The sequence below is a fragment of the Carlito syrichta genome, unplaced genomic scaffold (assembly GCF_000164805.1).
Source record: "Carlito syrichta isolate Samal-C Ts95f unplaced genomic scaffold, Tarsius_syrichta-2.0.1 Scaffold130751, whole genome shotgun sequence".
In the NCBI taxonomy this organism is placed as follows: Eukaryota; Metazoa; Chordata; class Mammalia; order Primates; family Tarsiidae; genus Carlito; species Carlito syrichta.
The window spans coordinates 28,579-42,023 of NW_007074847.1; the positions used below are offsets into that span (position 1 = coordinate 28,579).

The 13,445-nt window shown below is 46.7% G+C and overlaps 1 protein-coding gene across 1 annotated transcript in view; it reads right to left on the reverse strand.

Moving 5' to 3' along the window:
• Nucleotides 1-13,445, reverse strand: part of TESMIN (testis expressed metallothionein like protein) — a gene marked incomplete at its 5' end in the record, with an annotated part of 47,490 nt that overhangs the window by 26,870 nt on the left and 7,175 nt on the right. The window contains 2 exons of the mRNA XM_021708129.1: nt 6,333-6,424; nt 10,904-10,980. Coding sequence (XP_021563804.1) covers nt 6,333-6,424; nt 10,904-10,980 — 169 coding nt within the window. The remainder of the gene's footprint in view (nt 1-6,332; nt 6,425-10,903; nt 10,981-13,445) is intronic.

Below are 13,445 nucleotides of genomic sequence, written 5' to 3' on the forward strand. Positions count from 1 at the left end.
TGCACTCCAGTCTGGGTGACAGAGTGAGACTCCAACTCAAAAAAAAATAAAAAATAAAGATAAAAATTAAAAAATCAATTTGTTTCTCTAGTTTTGTTTTTGTGAACTCAAGTTTCGGACTTCTGGATTTTTCCCCACGTGTGCACCCCCACATCACTGTCCTATGACTGGAGCTCTCAGTGACTTCAGCAGGAGCTCTGAAATGGAAAAATCACGTGGAGACTGTGGTTAGGGTTGTCAGACGTCAGGGCCAGGACACACTCTCCCCTTTCAACAACAGGTAGCTGAAGGCTGGGCAGACACAGGGCAAAAGTGCAGCCACCAAGTGCAGATCGCAGGGCAGAAAACACAGATGCTGATTCTGGCAGGATGCAAACAAAAACTGAGATCCGAATGCTGCCAGCATGGTGACTAGGCCCACCTCCTAGTTCAGCCATGCTGTCCACTTCCGGCCCACAGTTCCGCTTGACCGTTGGCCCTACCACCCCCTTGACAAGCCTCCTGGGAGTTGGCACTTCTGGGGGAAAGGTCTTTGAGAAAATTTCAATATAGAGTAAACCAATTCATCAAACTATAAAAAAAACAATAGGATGTGGAAATGTTACAGTTAATGTCCAGCAACGGTGACATGGTTAGCACGTGTCTGAGGGAATGTAAACAACAGCCAAGAGAATTACACCACTCAGAGTGTGGACGGTGTTATTTACCAAGTTAGTTGGTCAAGATTATACCAAAAAATCCAAACCAGGTTCATGCGAAAGTGACCTCTTCTCGCCATTCTGGTTTATGATGAACATTGAGGATACAGTCGTTGAGAATTAACTGTAACATGCACACTGCCAGCCATTTGGGTTTGCCTAGACGTACTGACTTCTAAACAACCTTATTTCATATTTAATAATGAAGGATTTTTGATTACTTACAATTTCAGACACTGGGATTTGGTACAGTTACATGGCTTTTTAGACTTTGTGTCCCATGAACTAAGAGTTACTCTACAAAGATTAAAAAAGAAAATGTATTCAGATGGTTACTCTTTCAAAAGAGAATTAGATAAGCATCTGGTGTTTTGAACAAATACTGAAAATCTCAACACCAGGTAATTACAGGTACTGTTTACAGGTGCCTGATCACAAACGGCAAGGGCATGCATCATTGACAATGTGACGGAACGAGCCTCACCAAAGTCAGCTGGTGTATGCCCAGGGGGTCGGTGGTGGGTGGGGGACAGAATCCCACAGCTGTTCACACTTCACAAGACGTTTTCCTGGAGTTTTTCCCCCTGACCTAGTTAAGCCTCTGTGTGCGTGTGCCCCTACCCCCGCCAAACAGTCCTTCCCCCCTCAAATCTGAACACTCATGAGAAATATACATTGAAAACCAGCAAACCAGCTGTTCATATGCTGTCATGCCAATGTTAAAGCTGTCTGCACTGTAATATTCCCAACAACATCAAAGCATGTTTTGAGGGTGTCATGTGATCGCTGGGGCGCGTCCTCATTTTAGGAAGGGATCGTTATAGTTCCCTCTGTCTGCATGTGGGGATCAGCCCAGAAGTCGTCTTCCGGGCGTTGGAGGAGCAGAAATGAACTCCCCCTCTCATGTGCCTCTGAATATTGCTAAAAATGAGGGTGGCTGTAGGTTAGATAATCAGGAGGCATTCCCAAACATTGCCGGGAAGTAATGCCCACTGAGGGATCACAGAATATTAGTCACGTAAGACATTTTTTTTTGAGTTGGAGTCTCACTTTGTCAACCCAGGATGGAGTGCAGTGGCACACTCACAACCACCCCAGCATCGACCTGCTGGGCTCCAGCAATCCTTCAACCTAAGCCTTCCAAGTAGCCAGAACTACAGGCGTGTGCTACCACACCCGGCTTATTTTTTGATTTTATTGTAGAGATGAGTCTAGCCAAGGTGCCTGGGTCGGTCTTGAACCCATTGGCTTAGGCAATCCACTTGCCTTGGCCTCCCAAAGTGCTGGGATGACAGGCTGAGTCGCCGAGCCCAGTCATGTAAGACCTTTAATAGGTGATGTGCAAAGGAGGACACGTGTCCAAAACACCAACTGTGATAAGGACTCTCCCTGTGCATGGATGTGGGTACACGTCTGTCTTCTTTGGCAATGTGCTCCTTGCCATCAGAGATGCAGGCTTCGTGTCTGCGATGCCACTTCTGAGCAAGGACACATCTTTGACTTGGGCTTCCTACAGGAACTACAATAGCACTTGGCGCACAATTAATGCTTGCTGACAGTGTTTTGCCACTACACAGCATAGGAATCACTTTGTGCTGCTTGGTATAGGGTTATAATTAATACAGATGTCTGAAGAGAGGTGAGCCCTTTTACCCTATCCTCTGTCCTCTGAACACCTTCAGTTCTCTTGGGTAGACTCTCTCTAGACTGATGTCAGTTGTAACACCTTAACTCCGTCTCCTTGCCTCTCTACGCTAGTGTGGACTATACCTGTGTGTGATGTATTGGTCTTTCACCCCGTTCTCACCTGTGCCTCTGTTGAGACCTGTCTCTGCACTGCTGGAAACAGCTAACAATGCCTGACACGTGGACGAACTGCTAATTGTTACTTCTTCTGGAGATAGCTCCTATTTTTAAGATAATGTTCCCAAATGATGTCACTGAATGCTATATCCATGTAGCATTCATCTTGCTTGGTTTTTCCTTTTGTAGGTATAAGAGTTACACCTTTCCACCTTGGTGGGTGCCCGGAGGTGGCAGGTCTAGCTATCCTGCCCCTCGCCTCCTGCCTGTCCACTGACAGGTCAGACCTGGGCCTCTTCAGAGGAGGGTTTCTGACACCCGCTTTACCGCTCTTGTCCTCTGCCCCTCAGACCTGAGCTGGGGCACAGGGTGGTCTGGCACTCCCTCTCCAGAGCAACTCAAACTCTTCTCTTTAGGAAGTGGGAAACGTGGAGGAAGTCCAGTGGGATCTGCCCTAACTGTGGAGAGTAGGGCAGAGTATCTATGTGTCAGGAAGAGGCCAAAGGGCATAATTAAGAGATCACCATGTGGCCAGGACTATGGTAAGTGCTTCAGAGGACACCAAAAATAAATGCAATGCCTGTTCTGGAAGATTCCACCAAACACGCAGGGACATGAGACATATATAATTAAAATATTAGTGAATATGAGAAAATATATAACCAACTGCCACATTATTCTATACTGATTGTCAATGCTACAAAAATTCTGGGACAGGATAGTCTAATGTAGATAAAATAAAAGAAGATAAAACGAAATACTGAAAAAAAATTTTTTTTAAGTTTAGAGACAGGGTCTCGCTCTGTTGCCTGGGCTGGAGTGCAGTGGTATGATCATACCTCTCTGCAGCCTCGACCTCCTGGGCTCAAGTGATCTTCCTGCCTCAGCCTCCCGAGTAGCTGGGATTACAGGTTTGCACCACCACACCTGACTACAAAATTTACTTTTGAAGGAGATAGAACTTGACATCAACTTTTAGGTTTTCTTATAATTGATCAAAAAGATGTTCCAGCTGAAATAACAGCAAAGACACTACATTGGGAATGAGCACAGAACATATGATGGGACCAGCTGATTGCAGTAAAACTTTCACAGCTCTACTTATATTTGATTACTCTCTTAATGCCAGTCTAAAAAAATTAAAGAATTGGAAGAAATATGGACAACTCTGCCTCAGAAAACTATTCTAAAGAAATGATACCACAACAGGATATAATCTCATCTTTAAAAAAAAATTCCAGGCCAGACATGGTGGCTTACACCTGTAATCCTAGCACTTTGGGAGGCTGAGGTAAGAGGTTCGCTTGAGCCCAGGAATTTGAGACCAGCCTGAGCGACATAGTAAGACCTTGACTCTTAAAATTTTTTTTTTCAGAGAAGACAACTCTTGAATATTCTTTATTATGATGTTCATTATGTTACCAAAACCAATAGCCTCAACAATGTGTCAGAATTCACATTTCGGCCAGGCTCGATGGGTCAGTCTATAATCCCGGCACTTTGAGAGGCCAAGGCGAGTGGACTGCCTGAGCTCAGGGGTTCAAGACCTAAAATAAATTTAAAAATTAGCTGGGCATGGTAGCATGTGCTTGTAGTTCTGGCTACTTGGAAAGCTGAGGCGGAAGGATTGCTGGAGCCCAGCAGGTCGATGCTGGGGTGGCCAAGAGCATGCTACTGCACTCCAGCCTGGGCGATGGAGTGAGACTCCAACTCAAAAAAAAGAATTCACATTTCATCTGATTTAATAGTCAAATTATTAAAGTTATACAGAGTGATAGGACACGAATTTCTAAAAGGGGTTTTTATTAATATGATAAGCTAATTAATAAGTTAGCCAGTTCACCACCCAACTCTAACGAATGATGATGGGATCAGTTCCTACATTCAACTTCTAGCCTTAAGATCCAAGCTGACTTGTTTCTATGTCATCTGCTAGGTTAGATACATTGGAACCACACTGGGCTGACAGTTTATTTTCTGCTAAGAGGTACAGAGGGAAGAATCATGGTTGGAAACGCACACAGAATGAAACAGCCAGCAAGCAGTTCTCTGCTCCCTGGTCACAGATAATAACTTGGTCTAGATCCCAGCACAGCATCAGTGGATGCTGAGAGAAAAATCATCAGGGCCAATTCAGTGACATCAAATCAAGTAATTATTTGCATCCAAAAAATACAGACACAAAGCTCATGCTGTTCCTGGCACACCATTTATGATAGAATGATCTTTTGTAGCCTACATAACTACGTCAAAATAAAGACAAGCATGTGACTGAGTGGAAGAAACCGAGTAGATTGGTAGGAGGGGAGGAAGAGAAGGAGAGAAAAGGAAGAGGAAGAGGAAAAGGGAGGAGGAAGGGAGAAAGACAGTAAGGGGAAGGGAAGAAATACACCATAACAAAAGCCCTCTCCTCTCCTCACAATTGCTGCTCCTCTGTGAACGTGTGTGTCGGCTGCCCACGGCGAAGCCTCCAATGGCACTGCAATTGTGAGAGCACACGTTTCAATATCAGAAGTATCCAACGCCCTCGAATGTTCTAGACACAATAAAGCGCATAGTAATGTCATACTGTTGACCAGGCGCCCCCAGATTACAAGAAAGTTAAAGTATCCTCAGGACTGTAGCATCTTAGATTGCCCTGTGTAACCAAAGCTGTAATGCTATCAAGAGAATCTGGAAGTCGCTGGAGTCACTTTTGTTCTGTCCAGCATGTTAACAGCCGTGAGAAGACGACCACTTACAATCCCAGCAAGCGTGTCCTCACGTATCCACCACACCAAGAGTGAAGCAAGGAGCGTGGCTCCACTCAGTCTTACTTCATCAAATTAATTGCAAGTCATCAACCGACTTGGCACAGTGTCACAAGCAGCTCAAAGAGCAGTTGCTGAAATGGAAGCAGCTGATGACGTGAGCAGTCAGCATTCGGCGACAATGCCGGGGTGATCACGTTGAATGATTCCAGAGCCCTGCCCGGTGGCTGCCTTCACAGCCTTGCATTCCTGTCCCAACCACTCTCCCACGCTTACCAAGGCCATCACGGAGCGACACCCGCAGGACCCCGCAGGAGTCTGGAAGGCACTAGAGGCCGCAGCCTGTGTTTGGAAGGTGCTTGACCTGCTGTCTTTCAGGTCCTGGGGTTGTAAGCCAAAACACTCCTGGAGGCAGGAGTAGACTGATCTCCATAATCAACTAAAGTCCTCAATGAACAGAAAAGGGTTGCCCAGACCACCGCTAGTACGCGAATGTTAACTTGACAAAGGATTTCAGCCAGCTTGGTTAATTTAATTAGTACGATGATAAACACGACTTTAAAATGGCAAGACAAGGTCCCGGATAAGTGCAGCCCGCGTGTAGCTGGAGGTCCTGAGCAAAGACCCCTGCATTAGCACCAGCCATTGAGCATCAGCCAACCTAGGACGAAAGGCAGCGGGCAGAGGTGGCCCAGGGCACCCTGCAGACCACCGTCCACGTCAAGTGGCTGCCACTCCATTACTGACACTGATGACAACAGAAGAGAAATAGACCAGCACAATTTGAATCAACATGAAACCAAGACAGAACTACAAATGACAACAAGCCTGGGAAACACCGACACAGGACAGCAGACAGTAGGATGTAAAAAAAAGGAGATTACAGACCAGCCCTTCCAACACAAACAAAACCAGACACGTACAACAACATTGGTAGTGGCATTGCTTAAAGAAAAAGATAGTTTTTCAAAGATCATCAAAGTCTGCAGGTCAAGCACATTTTATAGCATACAAATGTATCCAAAAGCGTCTTTAACTCTCACATTAAAGTAAGTGACAGTGAATTGCTTTTAATCCTTACCCAGCCAAAGTTATTTTTGATGGTCCTGGCAGAGTTGATCCTGACGGGAAGGCAGACCCGTTGACTACCGATGGTAAGGCTCCATTATCAAACTGCACAATACACAAAGTCAGAGGCAGGAATACTTTGAATTAGCGTGGGTTTTAAAAGTTCTAGTCAGCCAGCCCCTAGGTACAGATAAAATGATTTAGAGGTTTACATCACAATCCCTTTACAAGCAAGCCCAGGCCTTCTTGCCTTGGTGATGCTACTTATCACCTAAGCAGGCTCTAGGGCAGACGTCATCTCACAGGCCTGCCAGGGAGTATGTGAAGGGTGTGGGGCCGCCATCCGCAAGCCGGCCAGTGACACACACAGCTATCCATCAGCTGTCAAAGAGTTCTTTTCATCTTCATGAACGAGCCACTGTGAAATAAGTTCAGTTACACATTTTCACACACAGAAATGTTCTTAAATTATATTTTTAGGATAAGAGATCTTGACATTTGAAGCCCTGTTTAATCTAGCCAAAAGATATTTTGTAATCAGTGTTAACAAATTCAAACGCAATGCTATAATCTCTGCATTATCCATGTTCTTTGCTTTCTCTGTTCTCATTTTTAAAAATGTAACTCATTAGCACAACTCACAGAAGCCCTTCACAAGGAATGAGTAACAAAACCATTACTAACCTACTTCCCTTCTATTGGTAGCTTGAAGAAATTAGAAGTATGGGGTGAAATTAGGTCTTGAGATGATTTGCATATGTCACAGTTAAACATCCTGTCCTTGTCCTCTCCGCCCCCCAAAATATTATTATTATTATCTTTTAGCTGGAGTCTTACTCCATCACCCAGGCTGGAGTGCAGTGGCTGGCTCATGGCCACCCAGCATCAACCTGCAGGGCTCAGGCAATCCTTCTGCCTCAGTCTTCCAAGTAGCTGGAACTACAGTCACATGCCACCACGCCTGGCTAATTTTTTGATTTATTGTAAAGATGAGGTCTTGTCAAGTTACCCGGGCTGTTCTCGAACCCATGGGCTCAGGCAATCCCCTAACCTTGGCATCCCAAAGTGCTGGGATTATAGGGTTGGGTCACTGTGCCTGGCCCAAACAATTGTTTGAGTTGGAGTCTCATTCCATCACCCAGGCTGGAGTGCAGCAGCATACTCATGGCCACCCCAGTGTCAACCCACGGGGCTCCAGTGATCCTTCCACCTCAGCCTTCCAAGTAGCTGGAACTACAGGCACATGCCATTGTGCCCAGCTAATTTCTGATTTACTATAGAGACAAGGTCTTGCCAAGTTGCCTGGGCTGGTCTCGAACCCACAGGCTCAGGCAATCCACTCACCTTGGCCTCCCAAAGTGCTGGAATTACAGGCTGAGCCACCGAGCCCAGCCCAAACAATTATTTTTAAATCAACTTATCTTGAAAGCTTTACTTAAGAAGTATAGCCTTGGAAATGCATGTTTCATTCATTCTCTTTGCTTCCTCTCTGCTGCCCCATTTAAGTTGTGTATAATTGCCACCTGCTGGGGCCTGATGGCACTGCAAACCGCCTTGGGTCCAACTTCGTTGTGTATAGCCAGTCCGGGACCCCTCTGCGGTGCCCTCCCCTGGCACATGCACAGAAGGGAGTGTTCATGAGGTCCTGAGACTGGTATCTCTGCAATCACAGTGACAGTCTGAGGGGCTTAGTATTTTTTGGAGAAAGGATTTCACAGTTCTCAGGGCTGAGGCTATTATTTGCATAAATCAGATAAAATTCCTTTTTTTTTTTTCTCTCCTTTGCTTATTTAGCCCCAAAGTGAAGCAGAGAAAAGAGAATGCCTTTTAGGTACTACAGAGGCTGCAAATCTCAGGCGACTTCAAGCTGGATTCCATGAGTGGCTCCCGCAGTGTGTGGCCACCAGGAGCAAAGGAAGTGAACTCCGAGGTGGGTGGGGCCTCTCAGGCTGTACTGTGTGCACACGTCACCTGGGGACCCTGTTAAAAATGCAGATGCTGAGCCAGGCTTGGTGGCTCAGCCTGTAATCCCGCGCCTTTGGGAGGCTGAGGTGAGTGGATTGCCTGAGCCCGCAGGTTCGTGATCCGCCTGGGCAACTTGGTAGACCTCATCTCTACATAAATCAAAAATTAGCCAGGCGTGGTAGTGCGCGCCTGTAGTTCCGGCTACTTGGAAGGCTGAGGCAGAAGGATCGCCGGAGCCCAGCTGGTGGAGGCTGCGGTGGCCGGGAGCGGCCACTGCACTCCAGTCTGGGGCGACAGAGTGAGACTCCAACTCAAAAAACAAAAACAAATACAAGAAACAAAACTGGGGTCTGTCAAGGAAGCAAGGGATCCAGGGTGCAGCCCACTCACTGCTGAAAGGCTGTCCCTGAGGCCCGTCTGGACAAGAATTCAGGAAGCCAAAACAGGGACAATAATAAACACAGTCAAGGAAAGATGGGGAGAAGGACAGCACCTTGTGGCCAAGCACGATGCTTCTGGGACAAGATCTTAGAGTTAGAGAGCAAGTTCAATGTGCACCTCCTGACTGACGACTGGAGCAGTGAAGGCAGGCAGGCAGCAGCTTGGAAGAGCCGGCGCTGGGAGGCTGCCCTGCAGTGACAGCACAGACTCCACCCAGGGGCTCACCAGGTCTTGGCTCACACCTGCTCACTTCTGCACTGCTGACACTCTATTCCCACGGCCCTTACTTACTTGTCCCACAAATGTTTCGTGCTACTTGCAAGCATTCCTTGAGAGATGCCCTCTACACTGGTGACCCCCAGCCTCGTCCCTCCAGCCCAGATCTTCCTCACTCCAGGATCCCGTGTGGCAGCTTCACTTGGATGTTGGGGACGTCTCAAACTTAAGACGCCCAAATGAACTCCTAGGCTCGCTCACAAAACCTGCCCTGTCTCAGCTTCATTGATGGGCACTCCATCCGTCCGTCTGTCCGGGCTAAAAACCTTGGGGCATCCCTGAGTCCTCTGTTTCTCTCACATCCCACCTCCAGTCCACCAGCAAATCCTGTCGGCTCAACCGTCAAAGTGTCCCAAGAAGCTGTTTCTTGCCATCTCCACTGCTATCACCTCATTTGAGCCATAATCTCTCACTCAGATGATGGCAATGACAGGCCTGCTCGATTTCACCTCGACCCTTCCTTGCCACCAGCCCCCTTTCAAGCAGAATGAAAGCCACGTTCTTTCGATGTCTTTGCCTCCTTCCTTGTCCCCTCCCCTAGCTCGTTCCATTCCAGCGACACTGGCCTCCTTGCTACCACAGCAGGCATGACCCTGCCCGAGGCCCGTACTGTTCCCTCTGCCTGGAACGTTCTTCCACGTGATCATCACATGGATCGCTCCCTCATCTCTTCCAAGACTGCTCAAATGTCACCTTCTCAGTGGAGCCAGGACCACTGTGTTTCCACGTACAATAGGTCTTCCCCCCTCCCCCAACCCCTCCCCCAAACCCCTTCCCTCGTTCTCCTCACAATGTAATTGTTACTAGACTTGCTAATTGTTCGTCTATATAAGTTTCGGAAGAATAGAGTTGTGTGTTGTTTTCTGGGGTTCACTTAGTTCCCTGAGTAACCCACCTCGGGCCTGTGCCCACCCTGCTGATGGGTGACAAGTATCCTGCCTGTGCCAGGTTTTGTGCCAGTTCTCTGTTTACGGAGATGTACAAGACACACATGGTCTCTGCCCCCGTAAGCCTGCATTCCTGTGACTGGACGCAAAGAAGCCAGCCAACCAACCGCCATAAGGTAGTGATGGTGGCAAGGAGGAGACAGCACTGTGACTGTGACTGGTGTCGACACTGGGGAGTTAGGGAAGGCTCTTCTGGGGAGGCGACACTGGATAGCAAGACTCAGGAAAAACAGCTATTTGGCTTCCACTTATATGTGATATATGTGTAGCCTGGCGTACTCATAAGAGCAAACTTCACAAAAGCATCTCCACAACACCAAGGAAGGTGAAGGATGTCCTGGACCAAGTAGGGGGTATGGCTGGCGGCAGGACCGCAGAGGACAAGTTCAGCAAGGGGGCAGAATGTTGGCCTGGAGGCTGCAGGGAAGGGTCAAACGGCTTCATTGCGCTGACAAAGAAGCGTGTCTGACACTGACTCCACCCCAGTCTCACAGAGCGAGGAAGGGGCTGGGTGCCTGGTAGATGTTTCATTGTTGATTTTTAACTGGAGGGTACATCATATTTCCTGAGTGATTCCAACTTCTTTTTTTTTTTTTTGAGTTGGAGTCTCACTCTGTCGCCCAGACTGGAGGGCAGTGGCCGCTCCCGGCCACCGCAGCCTCGACCTGCCGGGCTCCGGCGACCCTTCCGCCTCAGCCTTCCGAGTAGCCGGAATTACAGGCGTGCGCTACCATGCCCGGCTGATTTTTGATTTTTTTTATTGTAGAGATGAGGTCTCGCCAAGTTGCCCAGGTGGGTCCCGAACCCACGAGCTCAGGCAATCCACTCACCTCAGCCTCCCAAAGCGCGGGATTACAGGCTAAGCCACCGAGCCCGGCTGATTCCAACTTTAATGATCAAAATTTCAAGAGACAATTTTGCCCAATTGTATTTTTTAATTAAAACAATGACTTACTTGTTGTGTAATCAGATTTAATTTTGCAGGTACTGGCAAAAATCTTCCCACTAAAGCAGTCATTGGTTTAGGGACATCTGTAAGGAAGACAATTAGCATTAGTTGGTAGCATATATTATTCCCCTTCCACTTGAACATGGAAGAAAATACATAAGTATATTACAGATGTATCATGAGCAAAGTTATTTAAACTTATCTTGATCTTAGTTATGTTTTTTATTCTATAAAACCTTTCAGGGCTGGGTGTGGTGGTTCTCGCCTGTAATCCCAGTACTTTGAGAGGCTGAGGCAGGAGGATTGCTTGAGCCCAAGAGTTTGAGATCAGCCTGGGCAAAATAATGAGACCTCATCTCTGCAAAAAAAATATATTAGCCAGGCCTGGTGGTGCACACCTGTAGTCCCAGCTACTTGGGAGGCTGAGGCAGGACTGCCTGAGCCCAGGAGGTCAAGGCTGTGGTAAGCCATGATTATATCATGGCACTCTAGCCTGGGTGACAGTGAGACCTCAACTCAGAAACAAAAACAAAACAAAAAGCCTTTCCGGTCAGGTTTTTTTTTTTCCAAACTTATTAAACCTATCTTTATTTTATTTATTTATTTATTTTGAGGTAGGGATTGGTCAATTACTTGACCTGTGCTTCCAGGAATAGTCTACTGTGCTAAAAAAAATGTTGCCAAGGTGTACTGGGGGTGCCATGGCAAACTCACCAGGACACGACTGGATGTTTTTAAAAATTTATTTTGTAAAGACAAGGTCTCATTCTGTGGCCCAGGCTAGAGTGCGATGGTGTGATCGTAGCTCACTGCAGCCTTGAACTCAAGCAATCCTCCCTCCTCAGCCTCCCCAGTAGCTCAGACTACAGGTATGCCTGGTTTTCACTGGATATTTTATATTTTCAAATAAAGCCCAGTGACATCTGTTGAACTACTTTAATTTATGTGTACTCTTTTTTATTCACATGGTTACTAAGTTTGGACCAAACTACTTAATAATGGAACTGATAGGTATTTCTTTGGCCCAAAAGCGCCATGAAAAGCGCCTTGGGTCCCCTCCCACTGTGGGAGCTTTTCTGTCCTCTCAATAAATCCTGCTTTCACATACACACACACATACAAACACACACACACACAAACATTCTTGAGGCACCTGGGCGCTGTGAACCTCTGTGCTTGTGAGTCCAAGCAGAAAGAGAATTGTATCTTTTTCTTCTGAAGCAAACATGTTTCCTGTTCTAGGCTTATGAATCCTTTGAGTAAGAAAACTTAGACTTCAGCAACAAGACTCATTTCTTTTATGGTGATGTTTAATATGTACACAGTGTAAAAAGGAGACTGGGGTGGGGCTATGATGACATGACAAGGAAATGGACTGGAAAACACCGTCTAAGCCCTCTCCTTCTGAGGCATTAGGATTTTGTCACATCCCAGGAGGAAGGGAAGCAGGAAAGGCCACCTCCCTGCCCACAGAGAAGATCACAGATGCAGCACTGACCTATAGGAAACCAGGCCAAAGGCCCAACCCCGGCTTCCTCACCCTGAAAAAGTAAGTATCTTGAAGATATTTTTTTCTGTCTCTGGATAAAGAGACTATCAGGATGGAATGGGGCGAGAAGGAGTCATATTTTGTCTTTTTGCCTTAGACTCCACAGGCTAATAAAACTACATCTGGATTTGATATTGGTTTTTAAATTAGTGGCAAGCTCAGTGAACTGTCTGATAATGAAATATTCTGGTTAAGTCAAGAGCTAGAGTAATGTGATTATGTGTTGTCCACACAGAGATGCCTACTCTTCGAGAATTATTGTGTACCTTTTGTTAAACACAGTCCTAAAATAAGTCATTTCATCTTTCTTTAATCATTCAATAAAGCATTTCAGAATAATCAAGTACTTATAGGCCTCCATTATTATTGTGCCAGTTTAAAGAAGGTTTTTAGATGCTCAGATAAATAATTTGACAGTTTTTTCAGAACTCGTGGTGATAAAGCAGAGTGATCATTCTCACTGATGACACTGAAATGCTTTCATTAAAATTCAGGTCACTAATACCCACACCTGAACGGTCAACCACCAAGCCAATCTAGAAAAGACTGATGTTTCAACCCAGGCACATCTAGGCGTTCCCACATGTGGAATGACTAACAAAGCTGTGTTGTATGAGCCGTCACCTGTTAGGATCAAGAGCTCTCTGCAGCCAGCTGACGTGAAGGACAGCCATCCGAGAATTTGAGACAGTCAATACAAGGCATACACATTAGTCTATAAAGATTTATTTTGTAGCCGGGCTCGGTGGCTCAGCCTGTAATCCCGTGCCTTTGGGAGGCTGAGGTGAGTGGATTGCCTGAGCCTGTGGGTTCGAGACCCGCCTGGGCAGGCGGGACCTCATCTCTACAATAAATCAAAAATTAGCCGGGCGTGGTAGCGCGTGCCTGTAGTTCCAGCAACTTGGAAGGCTGAGGTGGAAGGATCGCTGGAGCCCAGCGGGTCGAGGTTGCGGTGGCCGGGAGCGGCCACTGCACTCCAGTCTGGGCGACAGTGAGACG